This window comes from Pleurodeles waltl, chromosome 12 (assembly GCF_031143425.1).
Source record: "Pleurodeles waltl isolate 20211129_DDA chromosome 12, aPleWal1.hap1.20221129, whole genome shotgun sequence".
Taxonomy (NCBI): domain Eukaryota; kingdom Metazoa; phylum Chordata; class Amphibia; order Caudata; family Salamandridae; genus Pleurodeles; species Pleurodeles waltl.
In genome coordinates this window covers 545,099,299-545,121,762 of record NC_090451.1, presented here as the reverse complement: position 1 = coordinate 545,121,762, position 22,464 = coordinate 545,099,299, and the positions used below count along the sequence as shown (strand labels likewise).

Genomic DNA, 22,464 nt, shown 5'->3' with positions numbered 1-22,464 from the left:
ATAGCGACTTGGGAAGCACCTCTGGAGAAGGGAGAAACGCTGGAGATCCTAGACTATGGCCTGCCTCCAACCACTGTGCTATGAAGCAGGCTTTGCCCCTCATGATAATCCAAGTACTGTTGGTCCCGGCATGAGACTGGCACACTGGAGGGGACTGTGTGAGGCTACGTTTGCTCAGTGGTTGAGCAGCTCAAGTGATGGAGAATCGTATTGCACAACCCTCGGGTCGCTATGCATCTTCGCGCCCTGGAGAGATTGCCACCTCGTGGCTTCACATGGGTTGCGGCCTTCTACACATTGATAAGAGAGATGCTTTAAAAGGGACGGTACTGTCCGGTACGGCGTACCGTCACTTTTTTATTTTTATAGGGAGAGTACCTGCACGTCTCAAAAACATAACACTATTAATTGGAGAGTACCGTCACTTCTCAGAAATAACTCTGGTACAGAGTACCTGCACTTCTATTTTCCCATTTGAAGCACTGGATAAGAGAGAACATTGTGGCACCTGGCCCTCCTGGAAGACATAAACATACGGCACGCTCGAGTAGAGTCCTCTATGGCAGTGGGTAATACATAGCTCTCAAGGCAACCAGGTTTAAAGGAGACATAGCGAGCTGTGCATGAGTCTCTAGTGACAGGGTGTCTACTCTCCCATTCATAAGGACTGGTGAATTTGGTCCTGGGGTGCTGGGAGACTGAAGGCGATTGGACTCTGGACACCGTTTTTGCTCCTGCTGGAGTTTGCCATGCCCCCCTGTAGGCCTGGTACAGAGCCTGCTGAACACAACCCGCAACATGAGTAAAACCGACAAATCTCAAACAAAACTACAGTTCGACACTGGAAAGATGCCCAAGCCCCGTGAAAATGGTAATACAGTGGACTCGGGACAGGAAGATTTCAAGGGTCAGGAAGACTGAAGTAAACTGTGGCACAATGGACGGAAGCAGGCAGCCCTTTCTGTGCTGCCCGGCCCGTCAGTCCTTTAGGCTGGTTATCATTTGAAGCACTGGTAACAGTCAGAGAAACCCTGTGCTGCTACTGCCTGTTTTAGATGTACATGTGAATGATTGGGGATGCGGGCAGTGGCAGCTCCTCTGTTTGGGCGGAGGAGCGGCACCCCTCCTCTACCAGTGGCAGCTACAAAACCTTTACCAGAAAGCGATCATAAACTTTGTTTGATCGTTTTAGGGTAAAGGGGGAAGAGCTACGGGTTTGAAGAGCAGCGAGGGGGAGTGCTCAGCGGCCAAACACACATGCTCAGTAGGTTCTCTCAGAGAAAGCCTGCACAGGCTCCCCAGGCCCATTCAGCGCCCCTCGAGACGCTACTGGATGGGGGTGCAGTGGCTCAAGTCAGCACATTTTGAGTAATATTAATTCAATCTTGAGCCGAGTAAACAAACGTTATAACTTGTCTCTCATTATCATTACGTTGATTGTTGGCAATACTAGGAGGTAGAGGCGACCCAGTTGCTGGGAGTGATGTAGGTGGCAGAGTTGGTCTGTGCAACACAAGTATCGGGATGCCATTATGGCACATTTTTTGCATAACACACGCCCTCCTGCACTCTTCATGAGTGGGGGGCACTCGTGCCACAACACTTGTCCCCATGTATGTGCCACTTCACAATATTGTGTTCTTTGGGGAACACTGTTGGGAAGGGCAATGTTTTCAGTCTGTATGTTATGGGATCTCACAGTGTAGGAGGGTTAGGTTCGTCACAGTTGAATATTATGCAGTGGCTGCAGACTGTGAAAGTTGCACTTGTTGCTGTGGAGAGATTGGCTGAGATGCGTGGCAATTGTGGCTGACATTGGCAGGGCAAAGCATGGCATCTAGACTGCTTTATTGATCAGGCTGCTTGCATGGAACATTCAGGGACTCCGTGATAGACATAAGGTGCTCAAAGTAGTGGCTTACTTGCAGCGGCATAAAATAGATGTAGCTGTACTAAAGGAGACACACCTCGCACCAGGAAACAACATGTTAACACAGTGCAGACTGCAAGGCGTTTACTACTCGGCTGACTTTACTGCTCCTACCAGTCTTTCAGGGTCTGCGTGTAGCCCGCACTGCTGAAAACCCCTCAGCCCTTTTGCTTCTTGACCAGCTCATGCAGGGGAAGGCAGAACAAACAATTTCCTGTGGGAGAGGTGATACGACCTCCTTGGCCTTAGAAATAGATGTTATTGGGCAGGGGATGGGTAGCCTACTGACGCGACCAGTTTGCATTGAAGGGCACATTTGGTGCCCTCCTTGCATAATCCGGTTTGCACCAGTCCAGGGATCCCTGGTCCCCGCTCTTGTGCGAAACTGCACAAAGGAAATAGGAGTGACCACTCCTCTGTCCATCACCATCCCAGGGGTGGTTCCCAGAGCTCCTCCACATGGAAACTTGATTCTACCATCTCGGAAACAAGATGTGCAGTGGCCCCTAGGAGCATCTGACTGGTCAGGCTAGGTAGCTGACATCAGTGGCCCCCTCCGATAGGTGGTCATCTCTTCTGCTCCTGGTCACCGGAACCGCTGCTGGGCTTCACAGGAACCGAACAAGATTGCAACACCGAGACAACCTCACCTTGCAACATTGTTTCCTCTGCTCCTGTCAGCAGCTTTCAACATTTCCATGGCTGTGCATCTTCTGGAGTCAGCAAGTCCTGAGCTGCACCAAAGAAGCAAGAAGGAATCTCCCTTGGAGTGAAGGAATCACTCCCCTGCATCCGCTGGCACCTAAGGCAACAATGTCTGGCTGCTGGGATCTGCTGTCCTCTGGACTTGCGAAGATTCTCCAACACAGGTGGTGGTTCTGAGGAGTACTCTGGGTCCTCTCTGCCTTCTGTCCAACTTGGGAGACGGTGAGTCTTTGCCTCTTCCTCCATGACAGAACACCTGTGCACTGCGACTGTTGCAGCAACCAGGGCTTGTCGACTCCTGCTCTAAGGAATCTTCAGGCTCCAAGTAGCCCTGGGCCCCAGCACTCTACCTCTGCCAGGGCAGTCTCCTCTCTGCTGCTCCAGCGACGTGGGACTCCTTTTTAGGTATTCTGATTGGGCCTCAATGCTTCCTACTGTGCCTGCTGCCAGTGGGTTCTTTGTGAGGTCTCCGACTGCTTCTGCTAGCTCTCCTGTCTTCTGAGGGTCAGCCCGGACTTGCCTCCAAGGGTTGAGTCCCCATGGCCTTGCTGGTCCTCTTCAGCTCTGTAAATCTTCAACAGCTCCAGTTGCATTTGCTTGTTGGTCTCCCTGACCCGTGTACAATCCGGCGACCCACGAGGGATGGCTCCGAGGTGACTTCAGGGATTCTTCTGCAGCTCCTAGACCCTGCAGCTGACCTACATCCATCACCGTCGGCCCGGATCTACACCCACAGAAGGGTGGGCATTGCCTCCTACCCCACCAGGACACTCCTGCGTGGACTGGACTCTGTCCTCTTCTTTTGCCGGTCCTCTTCATCTGGAATACGCAGTTGGGTTACACCGGCATGGTCCTGCTTTTGCAATATCCCATTTACGTGTCCCGATGTTGAAACTACCAGGTAATTTACCACTCGTCTCCTGGTCGGTGGGGAGGGGGGGGGGGGAGGGGGAGGTGTTCTAGATACTTACCTCTTGGGGTTACACTCTCTCCCAGCCCATGGATAACTACTCCATAGCCTCTGATGGGGGAACCCGTTCTCGCATTCCACTCTTTTAGTGTATGGTTGGCTAACCTGTCGTGCCCTTGCTATTTCCCAATACTTGCTTGTTTATATTTCCCTCCAGAAGGGGGTTTACCTATAGTAATCTAGTTTGGTGTTCCTGTAATGAAGTACCTTTATTTTTGCAACACTGTGTGGTTCCTTTCATGTGTTATAAGTCACTGCAGTCAATGGAAGCTTTGGGTTGTCCAGTTGCTGTTGCGACCCGTTGACCAGGCCAATGGAATCCAGAGATGGATTCCAGACTTAGAAAGCCTGAAAAGGATGGGGACAGAGTCCAGAACCCTTGGAGGTACCTAGGTGGTGCATGTGGCAATTCCCACCGTCCAAGAGGTGAAGTTCCTGCAGGCCGATGAAAGAAAAAGTTCAGCTGCTGGTCCAGGAGCTGCAGAAGATCCTAGGAGTCACCTACTAGCTGTCCCTTGATGGTCGCCAGATTGCAGGAGGGTCAGTGACCATCCAGGTCACCAACAAGCACTGGCAAATGCATGCAGGAGCTGAAGATGTATTTGGAAAGTTTTGGGGACCAGCAAGGGCCAGGAGACTCTACCCTTGGGAGGGGAGGCGAGGGTCTGGGCTAGGCCTCAGCACGCATGGAGGCCAGCAGAAGTCATCGGAGCCCCCACAAGTGACTCACAGGTGATTGGCACAGGGAGTCACAAGGAGGCCTCAGCAGCACAACAAAACTGAAGTCCCACGTCGTACGAGGTGCAGGAGAGGGGTTGAGCTTTGAATTTCAGAGTGCTGGAGGCTGGGGCTTCTTGGCGCCTGAAGATCTCCTGGAGGGAGAGTCAACAAGCTTTGGCAAGCGGAAGAGTTGCGGTGCACAGGGGTTCTGGTCCAGTGGCAGGAGTAGGGACCCACAGTCTCCCAAATTGGTCAGAAGACAAGCAGGACCCCGAGGAGGCCACAGACCCACCACCTGCGATTCAGAGCCTTTCGATGTCCATGGAACAGCAGAACCCTCCAGCTGGCTGACGTCTTGAGGCGCCTCTGGATGCACTGCAGTGAGTCCTTCACTCCAAGGGAGATTCCTTCGTGCTTCAAGGTGCAAACAGAGTCCTTGTGACCCTGGAGGATGCACTGCCTTGAATTCTGCAGAATTCTTGCAGGGTCCGGAGAAACAATGTTGCAGTGGGAGTCTTCCCACCAGAAGCAGACTTGTTTCGATTCAAAAGCAGACTAGCAGAGGTTTCAGAGGCCAGGAACAGAAGATGTCTTGCAGAGTTCCTTGTAGATTATTACTTGACGAATATGAGGTCCCACGCTCGGAGGAGCCCTTTAGTAAGCCTAAAAGGGGGTTGGTCACTCTCTGTAGTGACTCATGTATCAGTGGTGTCACGGATGTCATCTACCTGGCATAACCAGTCAGATGCTCCCAAGGGACTCTGCACATCTTTTTGCCAAGATGGCTGAGTCAACTGGCCACCTGGCAGAGCTCTGTGCACCTCACTAGGGGAGGAGCTGGACAGGGGGGTGGTCACTCCCCTGTCCTTTGTGCAGTTTCACACCAGAGCGGGAACCAGGGGTTCCTGAACTGATGCAAACCAGATTGTGCGAGGAGGGCACCAAATGTGCCCTTCAAAGCAGTCTGGTGGTGTTCAGAGGCCACCCCAGCCTTAGACACCTAATACACAGGGGGAGATGGTCACACCTCTCCCTTGCAGGAAATCCTTTGTTCTGCCTTCCTCTACGTGAGCCAGGCTCACCAGCAGGAGGGCAGAACAGTGTCTGGGGTCAGCAGCAATGTGGGCTGGCAGCCAGACCCCGTAAGGCTGCACAGGCAGAAATCTGGGATCCCCTAAAGAACCCCCAGAGTAGAGGTGATCATGCAACTAGCACTGGAATCAGTGTAGTTGAATGATTCCAACATGCTTGATACCAAACATACCTAGGTTTGGAGCAGCTATTGTGTAGTTGGACCACTCGTTTTGACCAGTGCCCACTACATACCTTAAGATGGCTTACCCGCGCTTACAAAGCCCAGGTAATGGAATCTGGGGTTTGTAGGGGTACTCTGTTTCTGCAAGAGTACCTTCACACTTAAGGAAATGCACCCTGCCCTTGGACTGGCTTATAGTGTCTAAGTGCAGTGACCAGGATACAAGATAAGATATCAGGGGTGAAGAGCTCTTTGGCAGCCACTCTGGCTTGCATATAAATTGGGACAAGTCTTTAATATTCCTATTCCCAGCAGCGAAGGCTACATTGCCAGTATGCTTACTTTACCCTAAGACATGGGAATGCTGAATGCTCCGGACCTGTAAGCGTATTATTACACCGCAAAATTCATGTATGCTCATTACTGGTTGCAGGGGCCAAAGAATTTACCACATCTCTGGCTTGAAAGTGATGCCGCTTCCCCATTGTCACTTCTACTGTTTGCGAAGCCTACTGACTATATAATGATCTCAACCCCTTAAAAACAATGACGTACTCTTGGCTCAGGGTGCTGAAAAGACAAGCCGGGTTTCTTCTATACTCGCCCAGTGTCCCGTTGGGGAATTGCACGTGGTTTTCTCTAGGGCAGGAAGGGAGCGCAGGGAATGCACTCCACGGACTGGGGCTGCACAATATGGAGGAAATTTTCTCGGAGGACACAGTGCGTACGTGGGACCAGGTTCAAGCGCAGGATGCTGAACCGTCCACGCTAGCGCAGTTATATTATTTTAGAGCCAGACATATAATGTCTGCCTTACTAGGGGAGGACTTATTTGAACCCCTGTATTGCCAGCATTATCATTTGTGCTGCAAACAAACACACCATTATGGCTTGTAGCTCAGCTTTATGCATTTGCCCAGGAAGCGCGCAGGCCAGATTGAAATGGCAGAGGCAGCTTGAGGTCTCGGTCAGGGACAAACGATGGAAATACTGCTGTTCTGTGCTGCGATCCGTTTCTTTGAATAGTAGGCATCGGTTGATTCATTTTAAATCTATTAAGAGTGTATTACACTCAGGCTCATTGTATCGTTATGGTTTGGGAGGAACGCGAACTGTACATGTTGTGGAGCAGGCGATGTAGAGTTTGCTCATGTGGCATGGGTTTGCCTAGGTACTCAGCGGCTCTGGCAGACCGTGCACGTGGATCTTGAGGAGATAATAGGTGAGAGAATGGAGATGACCCCTCTGCTTGCCTTGTTAGGTTATGGTAGGGAGATACTGTCTGACACGCGGTGCCTGCTTGCCATAGGATTGCTGTTAGCAGGGTGCCGAATAGGAATGAGATGGGCACGTGGTCCGCACGAGACGTTAAAGGAATGGCATGCGGAAAGGACATATTGTAAACACAATCTGACGTTTACTGTGAATTAGTACTGCTGTGCTTTCACAGAAAAGACATTTGGGGCCCCTGTCAGGCCTACCTTGACCGCATTGGGGCAGACACAGGGTCTAATGTGGATGAAAGCGAACAGATGACTAGCTCACAGCAGAATTTGTGTTATGAAACAAACCAATAGAAGAGTTCATTACACAAGACATTACAGGAGGACTTTCCTGAGGGACGCAGGGGAAGGGCAGGGGCTTTAGCCGATGGAATGAGGGATCGAGAGCCTGGGACTCGGGGTAATTGGAAAAAAGTCGATTAATGATGCTTTCGAGGGATTTAATATAAATACATTGCTCTGTACCTGGTTCACCTGTTGTTAACTTATTAAAATCTGCTCTTATGTATCACACATGTGATGTAAGTTGTGTTATAGCTGACTGATGCCAAGCCAGGTGTATACCTGTCCAAATTGTGTAACGTTGTTAAACTTTAACTTTAAGATTCAAACAAAAACACACAAAAAAACCTAAAATTGCCTTGTAACGAAACACTTAGTGGAAACAGGCAGCAGTGTCATGCAGAGTGTTGATGACATCCAGAGACTCTTGCAGACAGCTACACGCCTGATGACTGTCCCAGGATATCCTTGGAGAGAAGGCATTGGCATTCAGTGGGATAGGCATCAACAGAGGCAGCCTCATTGAGACAATTAAAGCCATTTCAAGTAATAGTCACAAACTGCACCCAAGATGCTCCAAAAAATGTACACACACGTCCAACTAGACACATGCTGCCAGCCACAGATACCAAAACAGTAGGGCTTCCAAATATGTCTATAGCCATGTTTATACAAGCCATCCTTTTATGACTTAGTAGCTTTTTATCAGTAAATAACGTGACTTAATGTCATTACATTTATGCAGTGTCCTTGTTGACCTTCCTACACAAAACATGTGAAAGTAAAATGCTGTCGCACCATCAATGGTCGTCTCTTTAGATGCTAATAAACTGGGCTAGTTAATTATTGGCAGTTCTAGGGAAGCTTGCCTGCAAAACACATTTTTCGACAGGCATTTCTTAGTAGTTGGGGTGATTCTTAGGTGTGTGAGAACTGCTAGTTTAAAAGCTGTACTGTTAAACTCAAGTGGTGTTTCCTTCTCTCCTAAATATCCGGTCTAAAATTTGATCTTTAACTTTAGTGACCGAACCTCAAAATATGTCCCACCATCTACCTTGCAAGTTTATAGCATTGGAAAAAGTGTATGTCCTTCTAAGCCAGAAGTGTGATTTGTGTGTTAGCCAGACTCTCTTGAACTGATTCACTTGCAAATTTAAAGATTGTTTTCCAACTTTTTTTTTTTTTGCAATAGATTGCTGTTTCGCCAGCCAGCAGCGTTAGTACCCTCACTGCAGTGACAGCCATGAGCAGTGCATCCGTGAACGACACCATAATATCTAGGTGAGTGCAAATAAAATTAAACAGAGCATTTTCCCCAGTGAAAAACAAACATTAATATTTTGTTTTATTGTAAGCTGTGCGATCAATGAGTTGATTCCAAATTAATATCAAATCATTTGTCTCAAAAAGTTCACATTGCCACCAGGCTCCCACAGACTTTATGGAAACTACTTTGTGTGTGGATGTGCTCCTTGTGGAAGGACAGAATTCCTGCACTCACATTGAAGTTACTCAATGGCTGAAGTGGGCTGCATCATTCCCCCATGCTTTCTGCTATATGTTGTTAGTGGGTGAAAGAAAACGTGAATGACATAATAAGAGACTAATGAAACAAGAGTAGTGACAAGAAAGCCCCTAAAAATATAGTATACATATAATTTTAGTAAAGTTAAAAGGTCTCGGCTACCATCAGACTTAAAATTTGTGTCTTGACAAATTGATTAAACTTACTGCACTTAAGTACGAGATACATTTGTTTTACAAATCTGTCACCTCCTGTTATTGCTCTGACCAAAGAACATTGGTGTCAGCAATTGTCTCCCCATTTTTGTGTGTACCTTTATTCAGTCGCGGCTCACATGACGCTGAAGGGGCGAAGTGGCGTGCAGGGAGAGGGGGGGGAAAGATTCAATTAAAAATAAAATAAAGAAGCACTAACCTTTGACGCCGCCTTCACAACCGTTTTGCTTCTCTCCTCTTCTCTGAGCGCAGGCACCGGCTCCCAGACTGCCCTGCGCCAAACCTGATGCTGCTCAGAGAAGCGGCAGGATTGGCTCAGAGCGCCCAGCCAGGGCTCTTTCAGGCAGACTGAGAGCCTGTGCAGGCTCTCTCCAGCCCAGCAACTGTGTTGCTGGGCTGGAGAGAGCCCTGTGTGCATGTGTGTTTGGCCGGCCAGCCAAACATGCAGGGGGGAGTGCTGAGCACTTCCACCTCCTTGCTCGTCACCCCCAGTCCCCGCCCCATTTCCACAAAAACGATGTTAAACAGTTTATTATCGTTTTTGTGGAAAAGGTTTGCAGCTGCTGGCGTGGGCGATGCTCCTACACCCTTATAGAGGAGTTGCCCCTGCCTTTACCTCACCCCTACTAATTATTCTTTAGGTATAATTTAAGAGAATGCCCAGCAGCAAGAGGTGAATAATATTTTTACAAATTAGGCAGTGTAGAAGGGCCTAAATTTCCGGAAAGGAAAGGAAACCTATTCCTGTTAATTTCTGTTGTACAAGGTAAGCCCAAAGTGCCAAATCTGGAGCCATTCTTAACCTCACATTGGCCAACAAACATGGAAAAATAGAAAGTCAGGACATTGGCCCTATGCCAGATCTATCCTCCACTCTAATAATGGGACTTAATGTATTCTGTAGACCTTCAGTATTCCTTTTTTCACAGTACATTTGCTTCAAAAATTGAAAGTTCCTCAGGTTTCTAGTATGCCTTGATCATTGTCTGTAGTAGGTTGTTATTTTGACCTAAAATCTGCTCCAGGGACTTTTCAAAATGCATGGCAGTAACAGCGTCCCATTAGAGGAATAAGGGGATCTTTGACTAGCCATAGCTAGATGATTGGTGGATAAAATCATCTTCTCCCCATGAGACCCATCCTTATTTCAAACTGACTGTTGTCCCCCTCCAGGACTTAAGGTTGCAGATCACTTATGCCAGATCAACCTTGACCTGGTTCAGTCCGTCTACCGTATGCAGGTGGTACTGGACACACTTATTTCAAACTGACTGTTGTCACCCTCCAGGACTTAAGGTTGCAGATCACTTATGCCAGATCAACCTTGACCTGGTTCAGTTAGTCTACCGTATGCGGGTGGTACTGGACACACTAAGTGCAATTGTGTGTCCTTCAAAAGTTTTACCTTCTGACTTTAGTCCTTTAAGTCACAATCAATCACAGAAGTACTATTCTAAAGCTCCGCAGGGGAGGCACTTAAATACTCACAGGGTGTCAGGTTGAGGCCAACAGAACGTCCAGTCAAAGTCCAGTTGCCACTGGTCAGCTGGACAGTTGCAAGAAAGGCCTCTTGTAGCTTCTTGTATCCCTGTAGCCTCAGCAGGATGTCAGTCTTATGACCCTTTAAGTCCATTTCTTTGTCTAGAGGGAACAGATCCAGTCCTTCAGAGCTCCTCTCGGGTCACAGACAACTGGTTCAGTCTTCTTCTTCCTCAGGTCCAGAAAGTGTTCTGAAGTTGTTACCTGGAGTTTCCTCATTTATGCCTGGCACTAGGTAGCGGGTAGGAATGACTCCTGGATATGCACTAACCAAAAGGGTAAATGTTCCAGCGTCCAATTATACCCAATTTGGGCACTTCCCATGCTAAACTTGGGCTTGGAAGGGTGTGTGTGTGTGTGTGTGTGTGTGTGTGTGTTATTATGGTAATTCTCATCCCCCCCGCCCCCCCACCACCATCAATCTAACACTAAGAATCAGTCACTGTACCCACAAACAGAAGTCTGGTAGGACAAAAGCAGGGTTCCCCCCTCAACCAGACACTGGATACACAAGAATTGCCTTGCCATCCTGTTCTCTGCCTTTCAAGTTCAGCCCATGTGTTATATGTAAAACCCAGAGACAGAAGTCTGGTATGACAAAAGCAAGGTTTTCAGTCTTACTGTGGATACACAAGCATTGTCTTGACTTTCTGTTCCCTTCATTTCAAGGGTGTCCCAAATGTTATATGCAGACCAGTCAAGCAGGATTTGACTCTGCTGTGCCAAAAACGATGCCCACAGCTCCACTCTGAATATCTGCATATTCAGAGAGTCATTGATGCCTATCAAGGTCTCACTGTGCCACTGGATTCAAGCTAGCCTCGCTGATGAAGGATAATACCCTGAAAGCGGCCTCAGGTTACTTGTTTCCAGTCAAGGGAAGATCTGGCCTGGTAGTTTAGGCTGGACTGTTCCCATGGGGAACAGGGTCAAGACTGATTTGCATATGGCTGGGTCCAAACTGGGCTGGCATGAAGAGCAAAAGAACGATGGATTAAACCCAGATCTGTGAGTGGTTGCAAAGTTTCAGCACTCCATCCATCACCCTTTTAAAGGCAACTTTTAAAGTTGCCTATTAAGCTCAGCCTGTATCTTTGCTCCTGGGAGGTATTTCACACAATAGAGGATAACATATTTGGAGGCAATGTAAAACCACCAGTAAAAGAGAATTGTATGCGTCTAAGAGCGGAAGAGAAAGAGGACAACTCATCGGAACAAATGCTAACTCACCAAAAGGAGTAATATATGGGTCCTTCTGAAGTGACCTAAGAAAGATAGAGGATCATTCCATTGGAAAGAACGAGTGTGGTGGTAGGAGGAGATGCAGAGTATTGGGCCCAAGGACATTTTGAGTTCCAAACAGGGAAGACACCACAGCAAGCTGCCCTTTTCTTGGTAATCTTTTACCTGGACATCTGGACTGGATACTCTTAGAGTGGTGGGGAGTTGCAGGCACTGGGGACGTCAGAGCAGCCAGAGTGGGCCTGGTAAGGCCTGTGGGGTCCAGCGTTGACTGTAGTGCACTGGAGCAGAAGAGGATCTGCTCCTTGGTAAAACAATTATGGAAGGACGTTCTGGGAGTGGCACAAGGAGCGCTGGTGTCACAGCACAAAGGGAGAAGCCAGCAGTAGCAAGAAGGGAAGAATGAAGCTGCTCCGGTCCCCGAACAAGGAAGCCTCGCTCGCCACCCTCGCCGGGGGACCAGCAGGTGGAAGATTGACTGCGGCAGGGGAGCAGTAACCCACCCGGACTCAGGTAGAGTCCTTTACCGGGCCAGGCTGTCGGGGCATTGAGGCAGTCCCTGCACCCCCCGGTGGTTAGATCTGTTCGCCTCCGCAGAGAATGTGCAAAGTCACCAGTTAGGCAACGTTGGAGTTTCCAAGGCGGCACTCGCAGGGTGATGCTTTTTATTTTCAGTGGAACTCAAGCCTCCCTTCTGCCAATACCAATTCTGCCCAGGGTTCTGAAGAAGAACAAGAATGACTGGGTCCAAGTCATTCTTGTGGGTCTGGACTTGGCATGAAGAGTAAGTTATCCCGAGCTTCTGAGCATGGCCATCGATTCTCAGATCAGATTGCCCCTTCAGGAGGATATTCTGTTGTAGCAGCAGGGGACGGTTCTCCACCCGAACCGGTCCAGTCTCCGCCTCCTTGTATGGAGATTGATCAGCAGCAGTTGACAGCTTTTGACCTTTTGCCCGAAGTCTGCAAAGTAATCTTCGTAGCCAGTCGTCCCTCAACCAAAACAGTATACGCCTTGCATTGGGACAAATTTGTGGCATGGTGTACTAACAAATCTGTTGATCCCCTTTCTGCACACTGTTAATTCTCTCTCTTACCCAGCAGGACTCTGATTTGGGCACTCTTAAAGACTACTTGCCTGCCCTCTCTGCCTTTCTTAGACTGCCAGATCAACCATTCTTGTTCAAATCTCCATTGTTGAGAGGTTTCTTAAGGGACTCACTCACATGTTCCCACCTACCTCATTTATAATGCTGCAGTGGGATTTGAACCTGATATTTACATACCTAATTTGTGCTAATTTTGAGTAAGTGAGCTCCAAGCTCTTCATTCAAAGCCTCCATTTCTATCTGTCCAGCCTAACAAAGTGGTGCTTCATACCAGGGCCTCTTTACAGCAATGTGGGCGTCTCTGCACACATTCACAAAGCACTACTGCCTGGATAGTCAGGTTTGTAGAGACGACTACTTTGGCAGTTCAGTCCTGCAGGATTTTTAAGTCTGATCTCCGTTCGCAGCCCACCTCCAAGGATGGTATTTCTTGTATATCTATTCTAAGGTAAGTAATATGCAACTAGAATTCTCTCAGATGAACAAGGTTATCTGGTAGGACCCTAGTTTTGGCACACCAAAATGAGTGTTTTTCATGGCTCCATGCTACTGGCGTGGGTGGTGCCTACATACGACTGCAACGTTATGACTGCGGTCATGACGCACGTGGAGAAGACAAACCCCACCTGAAGAGCAAGGGTATTGCTTGATGAAAAAAATTGCCGGATCCAGTCTTACACCTGGGGGAAATTCTAAGGTAAGGAATCTGCAACTAGAATATGTCTCTACCAGATAATTTGTTACAGAAGGTAATTAACTTTTACTCCAGTATTGGAACTTTCATAGATTCACATGCTTGAATCATTCCCCGTCGTCGAGATGGGAGTCCCGGTATAATTTTCATAAGTAATGTAAAACATATTGAAGAGAAAAAAGGCCCTAGGCCTCTTCAATTTGATAGTCTATCAGAGTCATTATGTAAAAAGGACCAAACTTGATCCTCCACCAATCAGGCGACAGCACCCTTCAGAACCTCCTGAGAGAAGCTCTAGCACCTCAGATTTTCTACCGCACGTCGTGCTAGGGAGTCTCCTCAGAGCTCTGCTCTGTTTTCACACCTTTATTCAACTCTTTTTCTCTCAGAGAAACTCAATTATTTTGATTTGTCAGCTATTTACCAACTATGTCTGACAAGGAAAAGAAAAGTCTCTTTAGAGACTGCAAGACTTGTGGGAAGAAAAGACTTCATTCTGAAGATCCTCATCAAGATTGCATTTACTGCCTCTATCCAGATCATTCAGCCAAAGACTGTAAGATTTGCCGTACTTTTTCTTCTAAAACCTTAAAGGATAGAGAAGGCAGATTACTAATATGGCTGCAGAAACTGAAGCATAGGAAGGATCCAGTTTCTGGTTCTGAGAGTGAGGAATGTTCCACTTCCAAGAGATCAACTAAAAGGGCAAGATCACGCTCTAGATCTCCCTCACAAACCTCAAGGAAAGCCCTCAAAAAGACTGTTTCAGGGTCTTATAAGGGTCGCAGCCCATCCTCTTCCCCAACTAGACTCTCAAGTAAAGAGGGAAAGAAACATTCTTCCAGTTCTGAGAGGCACAGAAAATCCTCATCTGTTCCACCATCTATGCCTTTCAAAAGACCATCTTCTGTGACTGGAAAAAAGTCCTCGTCGACGGATTCCCCGTCGACGGCACCGTCGGTGGGCGCATTGCCGACGACTCTAGCAACTTCAAGTGTTCCGTCGTCCACGGCTCCATCGGCGACTTCGTCGATGAGTACACCACCGTCGACGAGAACTACAACGACGACTTCAGCGTCGACTACCGTATACACCTCTTCCTCGTCGACGGCGCTTACGTCAGTGTCAGCCTTACCGTCGACGACGACTTCGTCGACGGTAGAATCGTCGGCGAAGCTTGCGGCTATTAAAATAACAGTGCGTCCAGCATCGACGGCACCGTCTACGACAAAGTACACGTAGTCGACGAGATCGTCGACAAGGGAAAAATACCAAAAAAGAACGGAAAAGTTAACTCCAACCCACACTTCACCTAGTAAGGTATCCTCACTGGTACCAGTACATCTTTTGGAGGGAGATGAAGATTCGGACGAAGATGGGCCTTTTGGTACAGCTCACAGCCCCTCTGAATTAAATGTAAAATATCAGGAAGAATTTGAGGAAGCTTATGATCCCCAGGCCTCCTTGGAGCATCAGCAGTATCAACAGGGAGCGTATATCCCTTCCGACCTGCTTACTGGCCTTAGAGCCATGTTGGTGGATTACAATAGAAGGTTCCCTCCAGAGGGAGAACAACCTCATCCATTGCCCATTTCTGGTCCTTCTACTCCACATCAAAGACCGACGTCTTTGCACCTCACAGATGTGGCTACCCCAGACATGACAATTCCCCAGGACACTGACATCTCAGATGGAGATCAAGAAGAAGGAGAGCTCATAGATACTCACTCAGAGTGGGACGAGTATATTATTCCTGCTCCATCTTCTCCTTCTCATTCGAAGGTGGAGTCCCCACCTGAAGACATTGGAGGCTTTCATAATCTTTTAGAGAGGGCAGCCAAGCGTTTTGCATTACCGCTACCAACGAAGCAAACGGATTGTTTCCTTTATGATTTTAAAGAGCCCTTTCAGAAGTCTGTGCGTTCCATCCCGATGGTGAACTATTTGTGGGAAGAGGGCCTTAAAGTCATGACTAGTTCAGCAACTGTCATAGCAGTTTTGCCACGTCTAGACAAGAAATACAAAGCTCCCGATGATGCCCCAGCATGCTTGACAGGCCATCCTCGTCCAGATTCGGTAGTAGCTCAAGCGGCTCAAAGGAGATCAAAGAATCCTTCTGCTCCGATTTCCGCGCCCCTAGATAAGGATGGTAGAAGGCTAGATAACATAGGAAAGAGATTCTCTTCTATGGCGAGCCTAGTTCTGAGAGCTGCCAACTCCTTGGCTATTTTGTCTCGATATGACAGACAGCTTTGGGCAGATATTGCACCCTTTATTACTCAGCTGCCGGAAGACGTAAGATCAGAGGCAAATAAGACGATGCAAGAGGGTCAACGCGCGTCTGCAGAGCTGATAGACTGCGCAATGGATATAGCGACCACTGCTTTCAGACAGCTAGCAGGCGCTGCTGTATTAAGAAGGCAGGGATGGCTCAAAGCCACTTCCTTTCGTCCAGAAGTCCAGAATAAGATCCTAGACTTACCCTTTGATGGCCAAGCGTTATTTGGGAAACATGTGGACGAAGCCCTACAGTCAATTAAAACAGACACGGACACTGCAAGGTCACTAGGAACCCTGCAATATCGGAAGTCGTCCTTTCGCCCTAGGGGGCGTGGCCAGCCTTCTTACAGAGGAGGGTATCAACAACAGCGATACTCTTCCTACCCATCATCGTCACAACAATTTCGGCCGTACAAATTCCCAAAGACAATCGACTCAACCGGCTTATAATAGGCCGGCAGGCCGTGGACGCTCAGCCCGCCCTGCTAGGGATGCAGCTCGTAGAACCTGACGTCCTCGAGGCTCCGGCTACTCCCAGTCCTCCTCCTGTCACCTTGGGCGGAAGAGTTTCCTTATTTCTCAGTCAATGGCAAACTATTACGTCAGACAAGTGGGTCCTACAATTAGTGGAACGGGGCCATACTTTAGAATTTGTCCAAAAACCTCCCTCCAACCCTCCCTGCAGGACTCCTTCAAGATACCCTCAACAACTCAAAGAAGAGGTCTACAAGCTCCTTCTCAAGGGAGCTATAGAGAAAGTGCCTCGGAATCAACAAGGAACAGGATTTTATTCCAGGTTCTTCATAATTTGAAAAAAGTGGAAGGATTGGAGACCGATCCTCGATTTAAGGCAACTAAATGTATACCTAAAGAAGCAATCGTTTCGAATGATCAGTCTGCAAGACGTCCTTTTGCGTCTCAATCAAGGAGATTTTATGTGATCACTAGACCTCAAGGACGCATACTTCCACATACCAATCCACCCTGCCCACAGAAAATTTTTGAGATTTACCGTAGCTGGCAGCCATTATCAATATCGCGTCCTTCCCTTCGGGCTCAAATCAGCCCCAAGAATATTTACCAAGTGCCTAGCACCGGTGGCAGCCTTTCTCAGGAGAAGAAAGCACCAGGTCTTTCCATACTTAGACGACTGGTTGATAAAGGCAAAGACTTACACGAGAGCACACAAGTCAACAAGAAGGTGCGTTTCCTTGCTGACCAATCTCGGATTCACAATCAACTGGGAGAAGTCCAACCCTCTACCAGGCCGCAGCATTACTTTTCTGGGAGCGGAACTGAACACGGACTCCGGCATCGCATGTCCCACGGTAGAGAGACAACAAAGGTTACTAACCCTAGGAAGTTTCATACAAAGAAGACGAAAGGTTACAGTCCGTCTCTTCAAATCTCTATTGGGCATGATGTCTTCATGCATACCTCTGATCCCTTTGTCTCGGCTAAAGATGCGCCCCTTGCAGGAGCAGCTAAACCGTCAATGGCTTCAAGTATCAGGAACTTTCGAAGACCAGATACAAATTACTCCGACAATTCTCAAAACCCTCAAGTGGTGGTCTCAAAAGCATCATCTCTCAATTGGCCTCTCGTTACTTCAACAACCAGCCCCGTGGACCATAACAGATGCCTCACTGGAAGGCTGGGGCGCAGTATTACAGGACCTGAAGATAAGTGGGAAATGGCCAACTCATCTGACATCAAGACATATCAATTGGCTAGAACTCAGGGCAGTGAACCTCGCCTTACAAGCGTTTCTCCCAAAAATCCAGGGATCGCGAGTGGTGATAAGAACGGACAACACTACTACGATGCACTATCTCAACAAACAAGGAGGTACAAGATCTCTCACCCTCTCCAGGGAAGCCCAAGCGATCTGGCACTGGGCCTCGCAGCAAGGCGTCACAATATCGGCGGTGCACTTGCCGGGAATAAACAACAAGGCAGCGGATGCACTCAGCAGGCAGAAATCAGACTGCCACGAGTGGGAACTAGACCAGACGATACTCACCCAGATTTTTTCTCAGTGGGGAACACCAACAGTGGATCTGTTTGCGGAGAAGACCAACGCCAAATGCCAGTTCTTCGCAAGCTGGCATCACCAAAAGGGATCTTGGGGGAATGCGTTTTCGATAGTCTGGTCCGACATCTTTGCTTACGCCTTTCCTCCCATTCCGTTGATCCCAAGGGTCCTCACGAAGATGAAAACAGAACCGTGCACTCTCATACTGATAGCCCCGTACTGGCCGCGCCAACATTGGTTCACAGAGCTCCTCATTCTCTCAGTCAAGCCTCATATTCCGCTGGAGCCGTTACCTCATCTACTAACAATGAACAACGGCCAAGTTCGACACCCCGATCCGCAGTCAATGCGGTTGGCGGCATGGCTCCTCACCACGGAGAATTTGCACATTTGAATATCCCGCAGGACTGTAGAGATATTTTGTCACAGGCCAGAGAGGATAGCACGAACAAGGCGTATCCGTGTAAATGGAAGAGATTCTGTACCTGGTGTCATCAGTGTCAAATCGACCCGTTTCTTTCACCACCAGAAGAGATTTTGCCTTATCTCTTAGAGTTAGCTCGATCTGGCCTGGCACATTCGTCCATTAAAGTTCATGTAGCAGCCATAGCTGCATACAGGCGTTCGGATGACACACCCTCGCTCTTCTCTTCTCGGCTGATTAAAAGTTTTTAAAAAGGATTATTCAGGGTTTACCCTCCTTTCAGACCTCCACCTCCTTCGTGGAACCTGAACATTGTTTTGGCGCAACTGATGAAGCATCCTTTTGAGCCAATCCACTGTGCGTCCCTCAAGCATTTATCGTGGAAGGTCGCCTTGTTAATAGCCCTTACATCAGCTAGGCGGGTCAGTGAGGTACAAGCGCTCTCCATCCAAGAGCCTTTCCTACAGTTGAAACAAGATAGACTACTAATGCGCACTAACCCGCATTTTATTCCTAAAGTTCCGTCAGACTTTCACATTAACGAACCTCTGGTTTTCAAGTCTTTTTTCCCTCGTCCATCTACTCCAGCGGAAAGAGCATTACATTCGCTAGATGTGAAAAGATGCGTTCAATTTTATTTGGACAGGACAAAAGCGTTTCGGCGCTCTAATCAGCTATTTGTGGCGTACAGTGCCCCTAGGAAGGGGTACCCACTATCCAAGCAGAGTATTTCAAGATGGATCGCCTCTGCTATTCGCTTCTGTCATCTAGCAGCGGGCAAACCTTTGCAGTCATCTGTGCATGCTCACTCGACGAGAAAGGTCTTGTCGTCAACGGCACTGTTTGCCGGAGTGCCACTACAAGACATATGTAGGGCAGCAACATGGAAGAGCTGCCATACCTTTACTAAACACTATTGCTTGGAGTCCCTCTCGCATGGAGAGGTAGCAGTGGGCCAAGCGGTTCTCAGGAATCTCTTCAGGTGAAGGTGAGCCACTTCTCCTACATCCCTCCATCCTAAAAAAGGTATGCACTTTAAAAAATGTATCTAAAAATAATACAATACTGGTTTGTTATTCAATTTTCATCATGTATCTTCATAGGAATATTCCTATTTATATTAGAGATAAGAAGATACTTATATGGTTATATATATATATATATATATATGTGTGTATATATATATATACGTGTGTATACATAGATGTGTAGATATGTATATGTAGATATAGAGAGACAGATGTCAGTATGATTATATGCTTCATTAATTTATACATGATGATGATAAGGTTTTGTGGCATAAGATAACCTGTTTATCAAAGTGGTTGTCATTTTTCAATGTGCATAGTTATTGCTTGCTACTCTGATTCAAGCATGTGAATCTATGAAAGTTCCAATACTGGAGTAAGAAAACAAGTTACTTACCTGTAACTGTAGGTGCGATGGCATCTGTCGCTGTAGATACGCATGTTTTGCATAGCTCGCCATCTGGTGTTGGGCCGGAGTGTTACAAGTTGTTTTTCTTCGAAGAAGTCTTTCGAGTCACGGGACCGAGTGACTCCTCCTTTTGTCTCCATTGCGCATGGGCGTCGACTCCATCTTCGATTGTTTTTTTTCCGCCATCGGGTTCGGACGTGTTCCTGTCGCTCCGAGTTTCGGAACGGAAAGATAGCTAATTTCGGAAGATTTTCGTCGGTATTGTTGCGTTCGGGGTCGGCGTAGTTAGATTCAACACCGCGTCTAAGATCGAAGAGCTCCGGTGCCCTTCGGGGTAATTTTTTCGATCCCCCGTCGGGGCCTGGTCGGCCCGACCGCGTGCAGAAGAACGCCGATGGAACGGACCCCGTTCCGTTTCTGTCCCAAATGCCACAATAAATACCCCTATACAGACCAACACTTGGTCTGCAACCTGTGCCTGTCACCTGAGCACAGTGAAGACACCTGCGAGGCCTGTCGTGCGTTCCGGTCCCGAAAAACTCTCCGAGACCGTCGAGCCAGAAGACTTCAGATGGCGTCCGCGCCGACAGCCCACCGGGAGTTCGAGGAACAAGAAGAGGAGGGAACCTTTTCGATCCAAGAATCGGACTCCGAAGGATTCGACGATACACAAACCGTGAGTAGGACGTCGAAAACCACTCAGAAGAAGATTTACAAGGCCCAGGGGACGCCACTGCCACCAGGCCATGGCTCGACCCATAAATTCGGTGACCGACCGTCGGCACCGAAAAAGGCCCAAACAGTGCCGAGATCGTCCGACTCCGGTCGAGACACCGGCACGCAGCCTTCTCGGGACCGAGAAAGTGCTGGAGACAAGCATCGACACCGAGATACCGGTGTAGACACGGCTCGACGCCGAGACAGCGGCTCCGAAGAAGATCGACGCCGAGAGGTTTCGGCCCCGAAAAAGAAAAAAGTCACCTCGGAGCCGAAAAAAGTTGCAGACAGGGTTTCGGTGCCAAAACAAACTGCAACCGACCCAGTTTCAGGCTCTTATACAGAAGAGCACTCGCTAACCTCCCAAATGCAAAAGCATAGGTTTGCGGAAGAACTACACTCAACGGATGTAGACCATACGCAAAAGCGTATTTTCATACAGCAGGGGACAGGAAAAATAAGCACCCTTCCCCCTATTAGAAGAAAAGAGAAGATTGGAGTTCCAAACTGAACAAACACCACAAACAAAAGTGGTGAAAAAAGTTACCCCACCACCCTCTCCTCCACCTGTGATTAACGTCTCACCAGCACAAACTCCATCACATTCCCCAGCTCACACCACCATGAGCCAGGGTGACCAAGATCAAGACGCATGGGACTTGTACGACGCCCCAGTGTCAGATAACAGTCCGGAGGCATACCCTATGAAGCCATCTCCACCAGAGGACAGCACTGCGTATTCTCAAGTGGTGGCTAGAGCAGCACAATTTCACAATGTAAGCCTATACTCGGAACAGGTCGAGGATGACTTTTTATTCAACACACTCTCCTCCACCCACAGCTCCTACCAAAGCCTGCCTATGCTCCCTGGTATGCTCCGGCACGCAAAAGAAATCTTTAAGGAGCCGGTCAAAAGTAGGGCAATCACACCAAGAGTGGAAAAAAAGTATAAGGCGCCTCCTACAGACCCGGCTTTCATCACTACACAGCTGCCACCAGACTCTGTCGTTGTAGGAGCAGCTAGGAAAAGGGCCAACTCCCACACATCTGGAGATGCACCACCCCCAGATAAAGAAAGCCGCAAGTTCGATGCAGCTGGTAAAAGAGTCGCAGCACAAGCTGCAAACCAGTGGCGCATCGCTAACTCCCAGGCAGTACTTGCGCGCTATGACAGAGCCCATTGGGATGAGATGCAACATCTCATTGACCATCTGCCCAAGGACCTACAAAATAGGGCAAAACAAGTGGTTGAGGAGGGACAGACCATTTCCAACAACCAAATCCCCTCCTCCATGGACGCTGCAGATACAGCTGCACGGACAATTAATACATCTGTAACTATCAGAAGGCATGCATGGCTCCGAACGTCTGGATTTAAACCAGAGATTCAGCAAGCAGTTCTCAATATGCCTTTTAACGAAAAAGAACTGTTCGGTCCAGAAGTGGACACAGCGATTGAGAAACTCAAAAAAGACACGGACACTGCTAAAGCCATGGGCGCACTCTACTCCCCGCAGAGCAGAGGGAATTACAGCACATTCCGTAAAACACCCTTTAGAGGGGGGTTTCGGGGTCAGAGCACACAAGCCAGCACCTCACAGGCAACACTGTCCAGTTACCAGGGACAGTACAGAGGAGGTTTTCGGGGACAATATAGAGGAGGGCAATTCCCGAGGAATAGAGGAAAATTTCAAAGCCCCAAAACCCCTACTACTAAGCAGTGACTCACATGTCACTCACCCCCTCCACACAACACCAGTGGGGGGAAGAATAAGTCATTATTACAAAGCATGGGAGGAAATCACTACAGACACTTGGGTTCTAGCAATTATCCAACATGGTTATTGCATAGAATTTCTACAATTCCCTCCAAACATACCACCAAAAGCACAAAATCTGACAAAACATCATTCCAATCTCCTGGAGATAGAAGTGCAGGCACTATTGCAAAAGAATGCAATTGAATTAGTGCCAAACACACAAATAAACACAGGAGTTTACTCACTGTACTTTCTGATACCAAAGAAGGACAAAACGCTGAGACCAAACCTAGACCTCAGAATAGTGAACACATTCATCAAATCAGACCACTTTCACATGGTC

General features: G+C 48.2%; 1 protein-coding gene across 1 annotated transcript in view; it reads left to right on the top strand.

The window, feature by feature from the left end:
- The window catches only part of EDC4 (enhancer of mRNA decapping 4), a 703,483-nt gene that overhangs the window by 307,911 nt on the left and 373,108 nt on the right, over positions 1-22,464 (top strand). The window contains exon 16 of the mRNA XM_069217586.1: positions 8,338-8,426. Within this exon, the coding sequence (XP_069073687.1) occupies positions 8,338-8,426 (89 nt within the window). The remainder of the gene's footprint in view (positions 1-8,337; positions 8,427-22,464) is intronic.